The sequence below is a fragment of the Boleophthalmus pectinirostris genome, unplaced genomic scaffold, assembly GCF_026225935.1.
Source record: "Boleophthalmus pectinirostris isolate CB_2022bp ecotype Guang Dong unplaced genomic scaffold, ASM2622593v1 HiC_scaffold_8, whole genome shotgun sequence".
In the NCBI taxonomy this organism is placed as follows: Eukaryota; Metazoa; Chordata; class Actinopteri; order Gobiiformes; family Gobiidae; genus Boleophthalmus; species Boleophthalmus pectinirostris.
This window is the reverse complement of record NW_026571515.1, coordinates 9,582,290-9,601,360: the sequence shown is the minus strand read 5'-3', so window position 1 is coordinate 9,601,360 and position 19,071 is coordinate 9,582,290. Positions and strand designations below refer to the sequence as shown.

The 19,071-nt window shown below is 37.6% G+C and overlaps 1 protein-coding gene across 1 annotated transcript; it reads left to right on the top strand.

The window, feature by feature from the left end:
* The first annotated feature begins 1,303 nt into the window (after positions 1–1,303).
* On the top strand, positions 1,304–18,124 carry alas2 (aminolevulinate, delta-, synthase 2). The gene is made up of 10 exons (XM_055165683.1): positions 1,304–1,461; positions 4,729–5,077; positions 6,502–6,597; positions 7,923–8,145; positions 9,542–9,726; positions 10,626–10,805; positions 12,488–12,652; positions 14,414–14,682; positions 15,844–16,006; positions 17,679–18,124. Exons 2-10 carry the CDS (start codon positions 4,753–4,755, stop codon positions 17,840–17,842), a joined length of 1,770 nt encoding a protein of 589 aa, XP_055021658.1. The 5' UTR covers positions 1,304–1,461; positions 4,729–4,752; the 3' UTR covers positions 17,843–18,124.
* The last annotated feature ends 947 nt before the right edge of the window (positions 18,125–19,071 follow it).

The following is a 19,071-nucleotide window of genomic DNA, read 5'->3' as shown; positions in this document are numbered from 1 at the left end:
AGTATGTCATGGCCGTAGCGCCGCCTGTGTAAACTGTTTTCTTCAAATGTCATATTCATGACACAACAGAAGGCGCCTGTTTTTCAGCTGCGCTTGTTCTCTGCGGCTGCACGGATTATGATTGTCACCACAAGGTGCGCTGCTCCACTGTGGTTTATTTGGGTGACTAACAGCGGGTTATAAAAAGCCATAGGCCCTGTCATTATCGGTTGAGACCCAGGTTTCCTCTCCTACAGTTGGAGGTCTTCAGGACAATAAAAGTGAACAGTTGTTTACGCTATATGCTACATGGATGTGTCTGAAATCAAACGAGAAGACAATATTTCAGGTTCAGATAGAATAATTCGGGCTTTATTAATTCTCTGCAAAATTTTCCAAAAGCAGACATTCAGCGACATTTAGCAGCGGGAAAGAAATTGAAATTTGAATTCTCTGCTTTTCCCTTTGTTGTTGTGGTAAAGTCAATAAAAACAGAAGAAAACAAATGAATTAGAGTTACATGAAAAACAATCAAAGTTTTAAAGAAAACAGACATTTTCTTCGTAAATAGCAAATGGTCACATTTTTATATAGCGCTTTTCCACCTTTAAGGTGCTTTACATCAAGGAACCATTCACCCATTCACACTGCTATGCTTGGCTCAGGTGCACAACAAGAAGGGGAGATGACACCGTGTTGCTCAAAATAAGTTTTTTTCTTTTTTGTCATTCACTTTATTGGATTGTCTTTATGGAACTTTTGAGTAACTGCTTTGCAATATTTGACAGATCATCCAGCAATGATGGGTCCCCTATCAACATACCGACCAGCAGGCCTCCTGTTATTCCACACTCTATGTCCTTCCATTTTCAATTATAACTAGGTTTGCACCAGCCCACTAACGGGCGTAACTGTGATGCTCTGTAATAATCTTGAAGACACGGAAGTGCTAGACCTCCTCTGTCCTTTGAGTGTTGTAATGTTTTATATTTCACCCTTGTTTTTTTGCCTGCCCATACAAATCTTGAGATAATCTTATCCCATTCTGTAAAACCAAGACTGAGACAGCATGCGAGAGTCATATTGACTGTCCAAACTAAATAACAAACATGTGTTATCAAATTAAGTTTGATATTCTTAAAAATAAATATATTACAGTAGTGAATTTCCCTCGGGATCAATAAAGTATCTCTCTCTTTCTTCATTCACAAAGTCACGACAGCAAACTACCAAATAACAATAGAGCTGATTCACTGTCACAACGCAGAGATGAGTAACGCAGGGAGAAGTTAGGAGGGGAAATCTCAAGTAAATGTGAATGTAACTTGCGTGTGTGTGTCTTGTAAAAGTTTCAGGGAGGCCCCACGAAGCAGAGGGAGGGAGCTGTTACATCATCTGCTCATCTGATTAACTGGCCTCTCTCTTTCCTCCTCCTTCAAACCATCAGCTGTCCAGGCGTTCGTCCTCAGTGCAGGTCAACAGGTGAGGCTGTTTTAACTATTTCTGTGTTTATCTTGTATTGTATTATGGTAATACAAGCCCCTGCTGACTGTTTGTAAATGTTGGTCATTCTTATAATTTTTTTCTAATTCTAAATTGAAGAGCTTTGTTTGAGATTTTTTGTTGAGATTATCACTTCATCTTTTTAAAATTTATCTATAAACAGGCCATGACAACTAAAATATGCGAAAAACCTGGGCCCCCAACCACAAATTATAATATTTTTGTAAGAATTCAAGTGAGAAAGCAGCTCAAAACTAGTTATCCTGAATTACGAAGAAAATATAATACACCATTAGTTTTGTTAATGTTATTAATATATATTTTTATTATGTTTTTTTGCATCCTCTTTTATAAGTTCCTTTACACAATTTAGACATCTTTAATTATATTTTGCCGTATAAAACTGTTCTTTACATCTTTTTTCATGTATTTTGATGTATTTTCTATCATTTTTTTTAACTTCTGATTTTAAAACGTAGCCCGACCCTGTTTCCTTTTCCCCTCTTTCTCTGAATGTAAACACAAAAATACTATCTTGCTCCGAAAATGTATAGATAATGCATATTTTGACCCAGAAATGTGGTTTAAAAGCCACCTATCTTCCTCGATAACATCTCAAAACAGAAACCCGCAAATCCCCAGAAATCCATTATCACTAAAACACCAGATGGTAAAGTGACGTATTCACCTCCAACTAAACCCGTACAATATTTAATTAAGTAGATTTTAGTTACATTCATTCAGTAGCTCTAATTACCGCTTGAATTGTGAGATTTTGACTAGTATGAATGTAAAATTATTGCATGGTTTTGCAAATGTGACGTATTCGGAGCCTCACTCGGTTTTACGTCATATCAGCACCTTTGAGGTCTGCTCATATTGATAATGTTTCGTCAGGAGCCGCACCCAAGAGGAGGAACTTATCACTTTTATGAGGCGGTCACTATGAATAATTATCTCCTAATATTTCAACATTTTAAATTACGCTGAACTTATGACTTCTGAATGTTTTTACGGTTTAGTTTATAGTATTGTATCTGACTCATTTATGAGCAAGTTGAAGAATATTTTGCTTTACTTTACTTCACTTTATTATATTATTTTACTATATTTTGCTTTTGTAATAGCTACCTTATTACAACGTCCAATATACATTGTTTATTATGGACAGTAGTTTGCCTCCCTGCTGTTTTTAAATATCAGTCCTATTCAAATTATGTATTTAACGTGTTTTTGTAATTATTATTTAAGGCAGACATGTCAAACTCAGGCCCAGGAGCCAAATTTGGCCCGCGATACAATTATATTTGGCCCGTGAGATCATACCAAATATATATTAGAGCTGGCCGGCCGGCTACAGATTCAGGCTATATTTTTTTATTTATTTATTAAAATTTTTGTTATTACTTTATATTCTGCTTGTTCTGGATTCAGTGTTTAAGCAAAACTATTATTAAACATTTATTTTAACGAGAAAACAGGCAGATGTTGTTGAAATAAAAAAAAAAAAAAATTTAGTTTGGCCCACGACTTAATCCCAGTTTTTAATTTTGGCCCTCTGTGAATTTATGTTTTACACCCTTGTTTTAATGCATTTTTCACATTTTCAACATGTAAAGAGGAGCTGAGAAAATGTAAATACAAGAAGCACATTTCAAAACATGATTGTATAGATCTAAACTTCAGGGTTAGATGATTTTTTTATGCATGATAAAACTGAAAATTTTATTATTTGTGGAGGAGATTAAAGTACATAAAAAAATGTTGCCTTTTACGAGTTGTTAATTACATCCATTCACGTTCAAGTTTTGTTTTACTTTTGACCAAACATGGAGCAATAACACAAAGACATTTATTACCAGCAGCAAGTGGACTAAGGGAGTGTGATGTCTCTAGATTGTCTCTAGTAATGAGTTTATTTACAGACAAAACAGCAAAATAAAAACACCAGGATCATTTAGAGCGGGTTAATACGAACATTTTAAGACTGATGAGGCTCACAGCAGCAGGTACTGAGAGAGGGGTGACAGTTTTCCGTGTAAGGTCAATTGGAGCCAGAGTCGATGGATCCAGAAGCGCCCCCATGATCGCTTCCTATTTGGTATGCAGTGGCTCGTGTGTCAGCTACAGCATGTCCATTCATATAAACAATCTATGGTTGCAATACTATTGCTTTTAATACAATAAAATAATACAAAAAACACTAATAAACAAAAAACAAAAGACATAAAGGAACAGAAAATAGTAAATGCAAATTTGATCTAAATGTAAACACCCTAAAATGTAAATACACATGTAAACACTGCATTGAGAAACTCTGCACTCTACACCAGGAGTCACCAAACCTTTTTCTCTGGGGGGCCACATTATCGCTCCTGACTGTGATGAGGGTCGGGTCGGCCGTATAACAGAATTAAACAACCCTTTATATATACAGATTATATTGTTTGAAAACCACCACACTCTCTTTACATGTCAGACAAACTGCACAGTTCAACACTGAACAAAAAAATAATCAGTCGTCCACTGTTCTTTGAAAACTCAACACTCTGCGTGTGCTTTGACTCTCACTGTTTGATCTCGAGCTTGTCAGGTGACGAAAATTCTGCGGCAAATTCTGTGGCAAATTCTGTGGCAAATGTAAATAAAAACAACAAAATACAGGATGCAGACGTGTTAATATTTGCCAGAAAATAATAAAAGGGGGCAGTGGCGGGCCGAAGTTGGCTCGCGGGCCTTACTTTGATGACCCCCCTGCTCTACACTGTACTTCTTTTTATTTATTTATTTGTTGTTCTTTTGTTGTTTGTTGTTGTTGTTTTTTTGTTTTTGTATTTTTCTATGTGTGTTAGTCTTACATTTTGTTATGTCTTACGTTTATTTTGTTAGGAAAGTGCTGCATATTCATTCCCTTAAAACAGGCATGTCCAAACTATGGCCCGTGGGCTAAATGCGGCCCTCAGACAAATTTTTCTTGGCCCTCAGGCTTCCAGGTGAATTGGCCCAAATTACCTTGCATTAATTAAAAATGAACTCTAATGAAGTTTTATTGAATATTTAATATTTAGTGTGTGGTTTTAAGGATTTTAATAAAGACTGATGGCTCATTCTAACGTGTTAAATGATATGTGGCCCTTGATGAAAAAAGTTTGGACACCCCTCCCTTGAATAAAATAAAATAAATAGATAGATAAAACTCCTTTACAGTGGTTACATATTGTATGATCTTTGTTTTTTGTTTTTAAGTGTCAGAACAGCTCTTGATCCAAAATGGCTGCCTTCCTCCATCACTGCCCCTTCCTGAAGTCGGTCCCTCAGCCGGCTCTGAGAAGAACCGGAGCTGCCCTCATGTCCATGGCCGACCAGTGCCCCATCATCACGCGCCAGATCAGCGTGAGCTCGCTGGCCACGCTTGAGAAGCAGCCCGCAGAGTCTAAACCAACCCAGCGCGGAGTCCTGGGTCTGAACCAAAAGAGGACCGTGGCTCAAACTGCGACTGACGTGGCGGTCTCTGTGTCTAAAGGGTGTCCGTTTGTGAGCTCTCAGATCGGTTTGGTCCGAGCCAGTCCCGAGGTGCAGGAGGATGTGCAGGAAGGTGAGATCAGTCGTGGAAAAAGTACTCAATTTTGTTACTTAAAGGTTAATTTCCTCCTTGTTTCCATAGAGATGTTATTCCTTTGTCTAGAATGTTCCACAGTATTGATTAAACTTGTCTATCACGAGGGGAACAAGCAGGTGACAGCACTACGCTACATTACAGGTCAGATCTGTGGAGAGTCGCCCCTATCCACGAGAGAATTATTGTATTTTTGAGCAACAGAAACACCTGTAATGATGGAAATGTTTAATATCATACCATGGAACATTCCGGGCAAAGCAATAACATCTCCATGGAGACGAGCAGGTAGCGAACCCACCACCAAAAAAGTTGCGCAATTCCTATATAATGTACTGTATCTAGTTTGCAAATAAATAAAATAATAATAAAAAACAAACTATAAAACCAAGTAAACTTTAAAACCCACAAATAAAAAAAACAAAAAAATAATATAAAAAAAGTAAACTTTAAATCCCACAAACCAAAAAAAAAAAAAAAAAAAACCCTATAAAACCAAGTAAACTTTAAAACCCACAAACCAAAAAAAAAACCAACAAAAAAAAAAACACAAAAAACTATAAAACCAGGAAACTTTAAAACCCACAAACCAAAAAAACTAAACAAAAAAACAAGAAAGAAAGAAAAAAAAAAAACAGTTGCACAATCCACATGCTTAGATCTCAGAGCAAAACAATACTCAAGTAAAAGTATTTTGTGCAAATTTTGAGCTCTAACAAAGTTTCAAATGTATTAATTTTGCTAAAGATTTACACTGAATTTTGTTGAATAGAATTAATTATGCTGGTAGTTTTTTTCCTGTATGTTTTTATTCGTATATTTTACTTTATTTACATTATGAACATATTTAAAATAAACCTTCAGCTTTTTCAGCAGGTCTCAGACAGTAATAAAAATACTTTTACTTTTCAGTCCTGTTTAAAAATGTAGTGGAGGAGAAAGTAAAAAGTATCCCTTAAAATATGTATATGTAGTAAGTATAGTAAGTAAGTAAAGTACAAATACAGATACTTAATACTTCAGTACTTAACTATTTACTTTGTTATATTCCACTTCTGGGTGAGATTAATCAAAAAGTCTGATTAGTTTGTGGCAATAGTGACAGTAGAGTGACAAAATGTGAGGTATTTATGTGATCAAAGTAATTAAAAAAGGCTTGAGTTTTATTTTAACTTTGCCCGATACTTTGTTAGGCACAGTTGAGGTCCTCGCTGCTTCTTACTTATAAATTAACTGTGCTTATAAAACGGGACAACACCCAATGACAGTTAACATCCTTGTATCGCAAAGATAAGGCCCCAAATAAACGCGCCATTACATTACACACAGAATTTCAGAGTATTTAGAGCAAGACAATACAAATAACAATGTAATTATTATAACTTTTTTTTATTATTCCACAGGGAGGATGAAGTCTCTCCTGAAAAGTCTTAAGGAAACAGTTTTACCTTCTGCAGCTCAGAACAATCCCATCACGCAGCTTCTGAAAGACAATATGGGTAAGATTTGGTTACGTGTATCGGTGCAGTGGTTCTGCTTTGTCACTTCCAACACCGATTTTTAAGTATCTGAGCTTTAAGTATCTGCCAGTATCCGATATCAACCGATACTAGGCTAAAAACAGCAATAATTTCCTTTAAAACAAAACAAAACTGATCCAGACCTGTAACTAACTACACAACAGCTTTGTTACATCAATATATTTGTGCACCCAGGATATCGAATGAACCGATACTTGAAACCGATATCCAATAGAATAAATCTGACGATACCAGTACTGAATTGGTGCATCCGTAATTATATACAGAGATTTAATTTATTACCTACAAAGAGACACAGAGAACATATAAACAATCTGTCTACTTCAAAACCAAAGTCACCTTAAAAACTGGAGTATTCATTCTGTTGGAAGCTACTACTACTACTACTACTACTACTACTACTACTACTACTACTACTACTACTACTACTACTACTCCTAATACTACTACTACTGCTACTACTACTACTATTACTGCTCCTACTACTACTACTACTACTACTACTACTACTACTAGTGCTATTACAATTACTACTATAACTACTACTACTATTACAACAACTACTACTACAACTATTACTACAACTACTACTACAACTATTACTACAACTACTACAACAACTACTACTACTATTACAACAATTACTACTACTACTACTACTAGTGCTATTACAACTACTACTACAACTACTACAACAACTACTACTACTATTACAACAACAATTACTACTACTACTACTACTACTACTACTACTACTACTACTAGTGCTATTACAACTACTACTACAACTACTACAACAACTACTACTACTATTATAACAACTACTGCTACAGCTATTACTACAACAACAACTATTACTACAACTACTACAACAACTACTACTACTGTTACAACAACAACTACTACTACTAGAACTACTACTACTACTACTGCTCCTAATATTACTACTACAACTATTACTACAACTACTACAACTACTATTACGACTACAACTACTAGTACGACTAGTACTACTACTACTAATACAACTACTGCAACAACAACTACCACTACTACTACTACTACTGCTACTACAGCTACAACAACTATTGAGTAATTTTTAAAGTGGGATAAGTGAGAGTATATGTCAAGATGGAACTTTTTTAAAGGTGCACTGTGTAACTTTACCGGGGAGAGGATTCACCACCTCCTTGTTATTGCTTTGCCTGGGATGTTCCACAGTATGGCATTAAACAGATATATCTTATTATATTTATATTATATTATATTTCTTTGTTTTCCAGTTGGTCCGTGTTACGACTACGATCGATTCTTTGTGGAGAAAATCAACGAGAAGAAGCAGGACCACACGTACAGAGTGTTTAAGACCGTGAATCGTAGTGCCCACTCTTTCCCCTTCGCCCAGGACTTCTCTGTGGCCGGGCGCGAGGGGGCAGAGGTTTCCGTCTGGTGCAGCAACGACTACCTGGGCATGAGTCGCCATCCACGGGTCATCAAGGCCATCAGGTAGAACTGAAGTCTGATTTTAAAGGGCCCATTTTACGCTGTTATCTCATCTGTTATAATATTGTGTTTGGACTCGGTCTTGTCTCAGATTTGAAGGCATTTGGATTTGGTCTTGTCTCGGTCTTGAAGACGTTTGAACTCGGTCTTTTCTCTGTCTTGAAGGCATTTGGACTGGGTCTTCTCTTGGCCTTGAAGGCATTTGGACTCAGCCTTATCTCGATCTTGAAGGCACTTGGACTCGAAGGTGTTTGGACTCGGTCTTGTCTTGGACTTGACGGTGTTTGGACTCAGTTTTGTCTCTGTTTTGAAGGCATTTGGACTCAGTCTTGTCTCTGTCTTGAAGGTGTTTGGACTCGGCCTTGTCTCAGATTTGAAGGCATTTGGATTCGGTCTTGTCTCAGACTTGAAGGTGTTTGGACTTGGTCTTGTCTCGGTCTTGAAGACGTTTGGACTCGGTCTTTTCTCTGTCTTGAAGGCATTTGGACTGGGTCTTCTCTTGGCCTTGAAGGCATTTGGACTCGGCCTTGTCTCGATCTTGAAGGCACTTGGACTCGAAGGTGTTTGGACTCGGTCTTGTCTCGGACTTGATGGTGTTTGGACCTGGTCTTGTCTCAGTTTTGAAGGAGTTTGGACTTGTTTTTTTCTCGGTCTTGAAGGCACTTGGATTTGGTCTTGTCTCGATCTTTAAGGCATTTGGACTCGGTCTTGTCTCTGTCTTGAAGGTGTTTGGACTCGGTCTTGTCTCTGTCTTGAAGGTGTTTGGACTCGGTCTTGTCTCTGTCTTGAAGGTGTTTGGACTGGGTCTTCTCTTGGTCTTGAAGGCATTTGAACTCGGTCTTGTCTCGGTCTTGAAGGCAAAGGCACTTGGACTCGAAGGTGTTTGGACTCTGTTTTGTCTCGGACTTGACGGTGTTTGGACTCGGTCTTGTCTCTGTTTTGAAGGCGTTTGGAATCGATCATGTCTCGGACTTGAAGGCGTTTGGACTCGGTTTTGTCTAGGTCTCGAGGACTGACACTCGATGAGCGACTAAATGGAGATAGATTTATAAAAACACTGATATATATATGTGCCAAAATAACTGTATAATACAAATAAATGTCAAAAATGACAAAGATGGTCTTGATTTGGTATCGATGGCGCATGGCCTCAGTCTTGTCTCGGTCTTGGCCTTTAAAAGCCTTGGTCTTGTCTCGGCCTTGACCTTCAGGCCTTTTTGTCTTGGTCTCCGTACCCTGTGGTCTTGGACAGGTCTTGGTCTCGTTTAGTGCGGTCTTGACTACAACACTGCACAGGTGTTATACAGACCTATGGAGAAAGTTAGAGAGTTAGTTGTGTATCTTTATTATTCAGTCTGTAAATCTTTTTAAAAGTTTTAAAATCCTCTCTTCCCTTCAGTTCTGCTCTGGACAGACACGGTGCAGGAGCCGGTGGCACCAGGAACATCTCAGGAACCTCTAACTACCACGTGGCGCTGGAGAAAGAACTGGCACAGCTTCACCAGAAGAGCGGCGCTCTCGTGTTCAGCTCCTGCTTCGTGGCCAATGACTCCACTCTCTTCACTTTGGCCAAGATGTTGCCAGGTAATTTTACACCACAAAACTATATTTAAAAGAAATTAGAACAAAACAGTAGCAGAATAAAACCAGGTATAAGAAAGCTGAATGTCCATAAATCAACTCCATTTTCCTGACAGCTCTTAGACTTAGAATATATTGATCCACAAGGGAAATTACTTGGACACAGTAGCTCACACATCACAATATATGATAATAACAAAGAGAAAAAAGTACAAATGGTAACAATAAAGTGCAAGTAAGTAGCAAACATAGCAAGAGACAGGTGTCAAATAAGGCATAATTATATAAATGTACATGTACAAGTAAAAATAAAATTGAAATAAGTAGCGGTGTAACAATATCCAAGTCTCACGGTACGATATCTTCACGGTATGAACCTCACAGTATGATATTTATTGCGATATTTTGGGAAAGCTCACAATGTGGTGGGGAGGCTCACGATTAGGAATATAACAATATCTAAATCTCCCAGCATGATATTTTCACAATATGCATCTCACAGTGCAATATTTATTGCAATAAAAAGGCCTTGACAAGACTTAATCCAAAGAACTAAGACTTAAAAGTGCTTAGAACTGTTATTTCTTCTTGTAGTTTACACTGAAATGGAGTAAAGGATTATGGTCTATGTAATTCCTGAAGAACTTTGATGATACGATATCACGATATTTTGGTTATTGTTACAGTACATCCCTATAAATAAGTAATACAAATATCTCAGAAATATACAAGAGGAAGAAAAAGGAGAACAAAAATGATATAGTCTGGTGCAGTGAGTGAGCAGGAGTGTCCATAAATAACGGCCTATACTTACTTGACTTACCTTCAGTTGCCCTCATAGTTCATTCAGTGTGCTCACGGTGCATTCACTGTCCTCACGATGCATTTGCTGTCCCCTCGAGGCTGCGAGATCTACTCTGACGCGGGGAACCATGCCTCCATGATCCAGGGCATCCGGAACAGTGGAGCCAAGAGGTTTATTTTCAGACACAATGACAGCAAACACCTGGAGGAGCTGCTGCAGAAGTCTGACCCGACCACGCCCAAGATCGTGGCCTTTGAGACTGTGCACTCCATGGACGGTGTGTATACTTTTTATTCAGATTTCAAGTATTTATTTAGATGCGAGTGTGTTTAAATGCTCCATATTATGCTGTTTATAATGTTGTTTCCTCTTCAAAAACTCCGTACACCTTCACTAGAATCATTTGGATAATTTCAGTTCTGGAATTGCCAATCTCTACTGAACTAAAGGTAAACTGTAGCTGTCAATTTGAAAACTACCTCTACATGACAACACAAGGTGGAACAGAGCATTTTGAGCTCACATGCGAATGAAACAAAACACAAATCCAGTACGTTTTTGATGAGGTAACAACTTTATAACATGACTTAATATAATATAAGTCAAATGAAACAGAAAACGCACACCAAAGTTCTTGTAAAGGTGCAATTGCAAGGAACAGCAAAATAAAAGTGAAAAAATGCATAGCACACTCAAATAGCTGATGTCCTTTTTTTATTTAACACTGTAAAAAGCACGAAAATATATCTGATCAAGGCTTTTTTTGCCGAAATGTTATTTAAAAATTTTAAAAAAGCTTTTAGACATTGACCATCTGAGTGTGCTATGCATTTTTTCACTTTTATTTATATAATATAGGATCTTTGAAGGTGGCCTATGTAACTGTAAGCAAGTGGAACCACCAAGTCAAGTTACTAGGTAGACCTGTGAAGAGGAGAGCCCGCTTGAATATCTATCTTGAACACGCGCAATTAGAGATAGCAACTTGGTCCCCCATGAGGCATCGGTGGGGTCAGTTCATCACCACAGAAGCAGTTCATGAGGAGCCCAGCCCAAATTACATGATCGTTATATCCACAATGTAATGTGTGTATCTGTACAGGCCCATGAACATTTGTGTGATATTGGTCACACATGAGAACATCTGTGTTTACTAGTGTGTAACGAAAATGTAATTTTCGAAAGTTCTGTATATGTTAGTTGTGTGACTGTATCAGTGTGTTGTGTATCACCAGAAAAAGAAGAAATGGAAATAATTTTCGTTCCAATTAGAATTTTAGCGGCTACACTGAAAAAGAAAGGAACTGTTATAATTAGTGATTACCTCAAAAACTATTCATATTTTACTATACAAATGCATAGAATTATAAATAGATAATATTTTTTCTGAGATTTTGAGACCACTACCGTTGCTCTAGCTCGATCCTTCGCGAAGTTATGACCAAAAACGCTGGTTACCTTGACCTTCAAGTGACCTTGACCGGTTTAAACCTGTAACATCCAGTGTACCCTGGTTATGTGTGTGCCAACGTGTGTGATGATTGTGTGAATATTTTAGCCTGCAGATGGTTCAGAAATTGCCAAAATTGCCAATCCTTTATAATGGCATGACCTTTCAATTGACCCATGTGACCTCAAATGACCTCTGATCATCACTAAACTTTTTTTTGCGGCATCGAGCACAGGGGGCTTGACCCACGTACCAAATTTGGTGATAATCGGTCCATAAATGGCGGAATTATCGCGGGTGGACAGACACACACAGACACAGGGTGAATACAAAACCTGGTCAACCCTTCGGGGACCAGGTAATAAATGCAAGATAAACATGTTTAATGCTATACTATGGAACATTAAAGGCAAAACCATCACACATAAATAAAGTGATGCATGTGGGAAATAAGTTATGCAATGGGTATTATTGCAATGCACTAATCCAGGTGTGTGTGTTGTCTGTAGGTGCGATCTGCCCCCTGGAGGAGATGTGTGACGTGGCGCACAAATTTGGAGCTCTGACGTTTGTGGACGAGGTTCACGCCGTGGGTTTGTACGGAGCCCACGGAGCTGGAGTCGGAGAGAGGGACAACATCATGCACAAGATCGACATCGTGTCTGGAACTCTGGGTGAGTTTAGTCAGACAGGAAACGGCAACGTAATTTAGCTGAATATGCTTATTCGATTACATTATTTTTATTTAGTTTGTTTATTTATTTGGAGGATAAGTCACTAGAGATGTCTGGGTTCTCATAGTTACAAAAGCAAAAGACAGATACAGTAGGGCAGACAGTAGGCTACATAAATTCAAATAACTGTCTTGACCGACTCTTGCAAGTTTGGAGTCAAAGTGGGGCAGCATCTCATTTTTAAATTGCTGTAGAGTGTCAGTCAGGGTTTTGTTGTTCACAGACTGGTCCAACTCTGAATCCATGTTGTTAGTTGGGTAACAAAGGACATGTGGAAAACTTGATGAATTCAGATCCACAAAGTAAATAGAAGAATGCAAGAAGTTGAGCAGATTTTGCGCATTATAGAAAACAGACTGAGGGTTCCACTTCAGCTCGCATCAGCCATACTGCTCTGTCAGCCTTCTTTATAAATAAATGGTTACTTTTATGGGGCAAAAGTGTAAAATCGCAAATAAGGGAGCGAAATATTTGTATTTTCCTGACTTTGCCAAAAGAGGTCAGCTCAGGTCACAGCCTTATCAGCTCTAAGTGAGTGTGGAGCTGTAGATAAAACTCTCATCCAGATACATATGTCAGTCCGGTTTATGTGTCCAGTGTAATGTTACATCACCAAATATAAAGTAAATGAAGTAAACCTATGCAACAAAGACCAGTGTTGGCATAATCATTTGTTGTAAATAATGGTAGTAAGTCTGTGGTAGTAGATCGAAGTACGTAGTAATAGTAGTAGTAGTAGTAGACAGAGCTGGGACCAAGTCTTTGTTTTGCAAGTCTCAAGTAAGTCTCAAGTCTTTGATCTCAAGACCAAGTCAAGTCCCAAGTCAAAGACAGGCAAGTCCAAGTCGAGTCTCGAGTCACTGATCCCTAAGTCCAAGTCAAGTCCAAGTCATCTGCTTTGAGCTTCAAGTCATTTCAAGTCTTTAAACCAAAGTACCAAATATATCTTAGATTTTTGCAATTTATATGAATTTTAAACTAAATTGTACTTTAAAAGTCATAGTATATTTAAATATGAATATATGAGTTGTAGAAAAGGGTTAATTTTTCCTTTTTAAATGTCTTAACAAGATCTTTGTGTGAATCATTACAGTCAGAATAGAAAGAATTCTGATTTAAAAGTGCTTCTCAAGTCTTCTCAATTCAAAGGCCTAATGTCCGAGTCAAGTCCCAAGTCACTGACCTTCAAGTCCAAGTCCAAGTCGAGTCCAAAGTCTTAGTCCATTTTATCAAGTCAAGTCTCAAGTCCTAAAAATAGTGACTCAAATCACGACTTGCAAGTTCCCACCTCTGGTAGTAGATACACACTCTACTACTATTTTTTTTTTTTTTCCACTTTTTTTTAAGATACATCTTTTGGTGTGCTAGGTGTGCAATTAATGTTATTTTAAAAAAGTACACAAAAAAACAAAACAAAACAATTACGATTATTTTTTACATTTGACTGGTTAGTCCTAATGACTACATTTGCTTCTACCTGTGTTAATTGTTTAAAATTTGTATAAAGAAATGTATACACTTCCAAGGTTATAGTTGGATTCAGTATTTATCTGATTTTTCTTGACTGCGGCTGTACAATAATTTAGATTTTTGTTGTTTCGTATTATATAAAGGAATGGATAGAGTATGTTTAGTACTTATTTTACCATGTACTAGTCATTTTGGACATTTAAAGCAATAATTACGTTGTTTCCTTCCCAGGTAAGGCCTTTGGTTGTGTGGGAGGTTACATTGCCAGCAGCGCCGCCCTGGTGGACACAGTTCGATCCTACGCTGCGGGCTTTATCTTCACTACTGCACTTCCCCCCATGGTCCTGGCGGGGGCGCTGGAGTCCGTGCGGGTCCTGAAGAGCGCGGAGGGTCAGGCTTTACGCAGAGCTCACCAGAGAAACGTCAAACACATGAGACAGCTGCTGATGGACCGCGGGCTGCCTGTGGTCAACTGCCCCAGCCACATCATCCCCATCAGGGTAAGAGGGGCCGGGGTCTGGGGTCTGTGTGGAGGTGTGGAGGAGGGAGAAGAGAGGAAGGAGTGAGGATAACAAGAGATAGTAGGACAATTCAAGAACAACAAAACAAATTCAGAGGTTGATGGTTCAGTCTCTGTTCCAACAGCAGCATTGTACTGTTGTGCATATATATCTGGATGGATGTGTATGTGAACGATGTCCCAGCAATATGAATCTTTTTACTCTTAGATCAATAAGTTAATAGTTAATCTAATAGTTTAAAATAAGAAGAGTTTAAAATAAGTACAAGTTAAAAATAATAAGATTGTCTTTCACTATTAATGTGCTTTACAGGCTTGTCGAAGCCTCTCAAATAACTACACTGTCTCACTGTCATCATTATTGATTCACTTCACACTCGGGGTGTTAAGTGTCTAAGGCAGGGTTGGGCAAACTTTTTGACTTGTGGGCTACAAAGGGTTCTAAAATTTGACGGAAGGGCCAGACCGAGAGCAGATGGATGGAGTTTTTTTGTAATTCACCTCATAAAAGAAAATAATAACCCATGTTATTGAAATATCCCATAGTTGAAAATCGTTACAAAGCATTACAACAAAATATCTGTGTTTCAAGTCCCACGATATTTGCTATTTATTGAAATGACTTTTAAAACACAGAAAATTACTATTATTATTATTCAAGTTCAGCGGGCTGTATTAAAAAGATTAAAGGACAGCATATGGCCCCTGTGCCGTAGTTTTCCCACCCCTGGTCTAAGGACACAATAATAGAATTTGGTCTGAGCTGGAATCAATCTTCCGACATTCAGGTTGAGGGACCACTGCTCTAACCACGAGCCACTGTCACCAAAGTTATGGTTATTGTTTAGGTTAAGGTTAGGCAAGTACTGACTACGGTTCAGGCTCCAGAAAATTAAAATAAATATTTGTAAGTATATTGGCCTCAAGAAGTATGGAAACAGATTGTGGGTGAGTGTGCTGGTGTGAATGTCCCCACCAAATAACGAAAACACTAATAATCATTGCTGCACAGTGGGAGAGATTAACATAACTTAAAAGTAATTCAAACATATTGTATAGCTAACAGTGTATTTACATATTATTGCACTCTTTGCTATGAATAATTGTTCTGTTGTTGAATAATTGTCAATAAATATTGTAGGTTGGAAATGCCGAGCTGAACACCAAAGTGTGTGACACTCTCCTGGAGAAATACAACATCTATGTCCAGGCCATAAACTACCCCACTGTCCCCCGAGGAGAGGAGCTGCTGAGGCTGGCCCCGTCCCCACACCACCAGCCGGACATGATGGAGTACTTTGTTGGTGAGTTATCGAAGACTTTATAAAACTTAAAGCTGCACCACGTAACTTTCTACGGAAGCCGAGAGGGGTCACAACAAACGCAAATGCCGCAACAAATACAAATGCGACAACACACCAAAAAAAGCCACAACGGAAATGATCGCGGGACTCTATTTTAATGCAAATGCCGCAACAAATACAAACGCCACAACACAAATGCAAATGCTGCAACACATCAAAAAGCCACAACACATCAAAAAGCCACAACGGAAGTGAACGCGGGACTCTATTTTCCGACAGACCGATCATGCGGCAAGTGAAGAAGAAGAACTACAACGTGAAATGAATAATTATAAAACAATAAATTACTTTTACTTACGTTTCCAACTTCTCCGTTCCTTTACTTTTCACTTTGTAGTTCTTCTTCTTCACTTGCCTCTTGATCGGTCCGTCGAAAAATAGAGTCCCGCGGTCACTTCCGTTGTGGCTTTTTGTTGTGTTGTGGCTTTTTAATGTGTTGCAGCTTTTGCGTTTGTGTTGTGGCATTTGTATTTGTTGCAGCTTTTGCATTAAAATAGAGTCCCACTGTCATTTCTGTTGTGGCTTTTTTTGGTGTGTTGTGGCTTTTTGTTGTGTTGTCGCATTTGTATTTGTTCCGTAACTTTCTGGTTGGGGGACCGTCACCTGCTTGTTTGCTGCACCGCTATGTCATTGCTCTGACTGGAATGTTCCGCAGTATGACATTAAACAGCTCTACCTACAGGTGATTTTATTGCTCAAAAATACCTAGAAAAACAGGCATTTCCCCGGGTCGCCTCGACATAGATCTGACCTGTAAAACCTGGTCTGGTTTAGTCTCTGTGAAGATAGAAAAGTTCAATACCACACTGTGAAACATTCTAGACAAAGTAATAACACCTCCACAGGGAAAAGCAGGGGGCAGACCCTCCAAAAAGAAAAAGAAAAGTTACACAATGCAACTTTAACACAGCTTTAATTATTCACGAGGAAAAACCCTTTGTTTGGATTAACTGTAATCATATGAAACAATAGGGCTGGACCGTTAATAAAATTATAATTAAGATCGAGACTCAGTCATTTCTAATTGTCAATGATCATCTTGGGACTTTTTAATCCTCTGTCACTAAAACATGAAGTTTGGAGCAGCGTTTTATTATTAAATAGCACTGATTAGTTAATTAATATTCAGAAAATTTATTTTGAAAGGCATTTTTAAACACAAACCATTATTTAATATTATAAGAGATTACTTTTTTGCTGTATCACCTGTGAAGGACGGTACAGTTTTTGTCATTTGTACTACACTTGTGTATCAATAAATCAATATTGTAAAATTTAAAAGTACATATATAATGTATAATATATAATTATTATGGCAGACCTTTTTATATATTTAAGTGACTGAAGATATTAAGTACCGATAGAAGCTAAAAGTAGTTGTAGTTGTCGTAGTAAGTTGTAGCAGAATTGATGAACTCAATAAATTCAGTGCTGATTTGACAACGAAGTACTAGTTGTAGTAATAGTACTGCAGTATTTATAGGCTGTATAGGACTTTTTTTTTTAACAACATTTATACAATTTATTTAGTATTTAGTAAATCCAACAATTTGTCTCATCATTAAAATATAACAGCTTTATTTTACAACAAAGTTCTCTTTTCTTTGTGCAGATAAACTTGTGGAGGTGTGGCAGGAGGCTGGTCTGGTTCTGAACAACCCAAACCTGGCGTCGTGCAACTTCTGTAACCGCCCGCTCCATTTCGACCTCATGAGCGAATGGGAAAAGTCTTATTTTGGAAACATGGAGCCTCAGTACATCACTGTGTTAGCCTAGGATACTAAATCACACAGTATATTTCCTAAAGATATACTTATAATTCTGCTGTATCATTACATGTGGACATTATTCTGATTTATAAATAGTTTGTTAATGTTTTATTTATTATAATTAATCAGTATAAAGTAAAAGGTGCCCTTCAGTGGTAAAGACAAATCCTGCACTAGGCACTTTCTCTCCATTTAAGAGTGAAGAAATAAAAGGCTTTTAAAAGAGTTGTAAATTGGTGCTGTGGGCTATTAAATAAAGCTTAAATAAATAAACGATTACTCAAAAGTGTGTACTCCATTTTGGTTGCATGTCTAATGTAGGATTCATAATTATGTAAGTAAATAAAATAATACATAGTTGTTTAAAATTGCCAGTTAAAGTCTGTATGAGAGACAGTTTTTTTAAATTTAAGTTGGTGGGATAATAATCAAGAGATGTAGTGGTTCATTGTACAAAATGGTTGCTAGGTATGAAAGTCCCAAGTGTTTAAACCTAAAAAAATTTACAAATTGGGGAAACGGATGTGAATTTTTGCTAAAATCTTAAATAAAATTACGTTAAATGTGTTTTGGTAAAATTAGGAGTCTAACCAGTCACAGGCACTTGAACACAAACGGTGGGTAATATGCAAAATAAGTTCATATCACTTTTTAAAAAAGTATTATCACAATTTTTATCACGATTCATATACACGTACAGGCAATGTTGGGGAGTAACAGATTACATGTACCGGAGTTACGTAATCAGAGTACAAATTATGAGTAACTGTTACAGTTACTGTTTCAATGAGTGGTAATTAGATTACAGTTACTTTGTTGAAATAAATGGATTACAGGGCGGTATTTTCCTGTTTTCACATTTTGGGCTATTCCCTTTTTTTTTTTTGTCTGGTAATTCCACTCATTGCTGGACACTAAACCAGGTCTAAACCTGGTCTAAACCAGGTCTAAAACCAGGTATAAACCTGGTCTAAACCAGGATTAAACTAGGACTAAAGCAGGACTAAAGCAGAACTAAAGCAGAACTAAAACCAGGTCTAAACCAGGACTAAAACCAGGTATAAACCAGGACTAAAACCAGGTCTAAACTAGGTCTAAACCAGGTCTAAACTAGGACTAAACAAGGACTAAACCAGGTCTAAAATAGGATTTAACATGACTAAACCATGCTGCATGGACCATGACTCCTCCTCTTTTATCAATAATATTTTTAATACGGTTAAGTCAATACTCTGC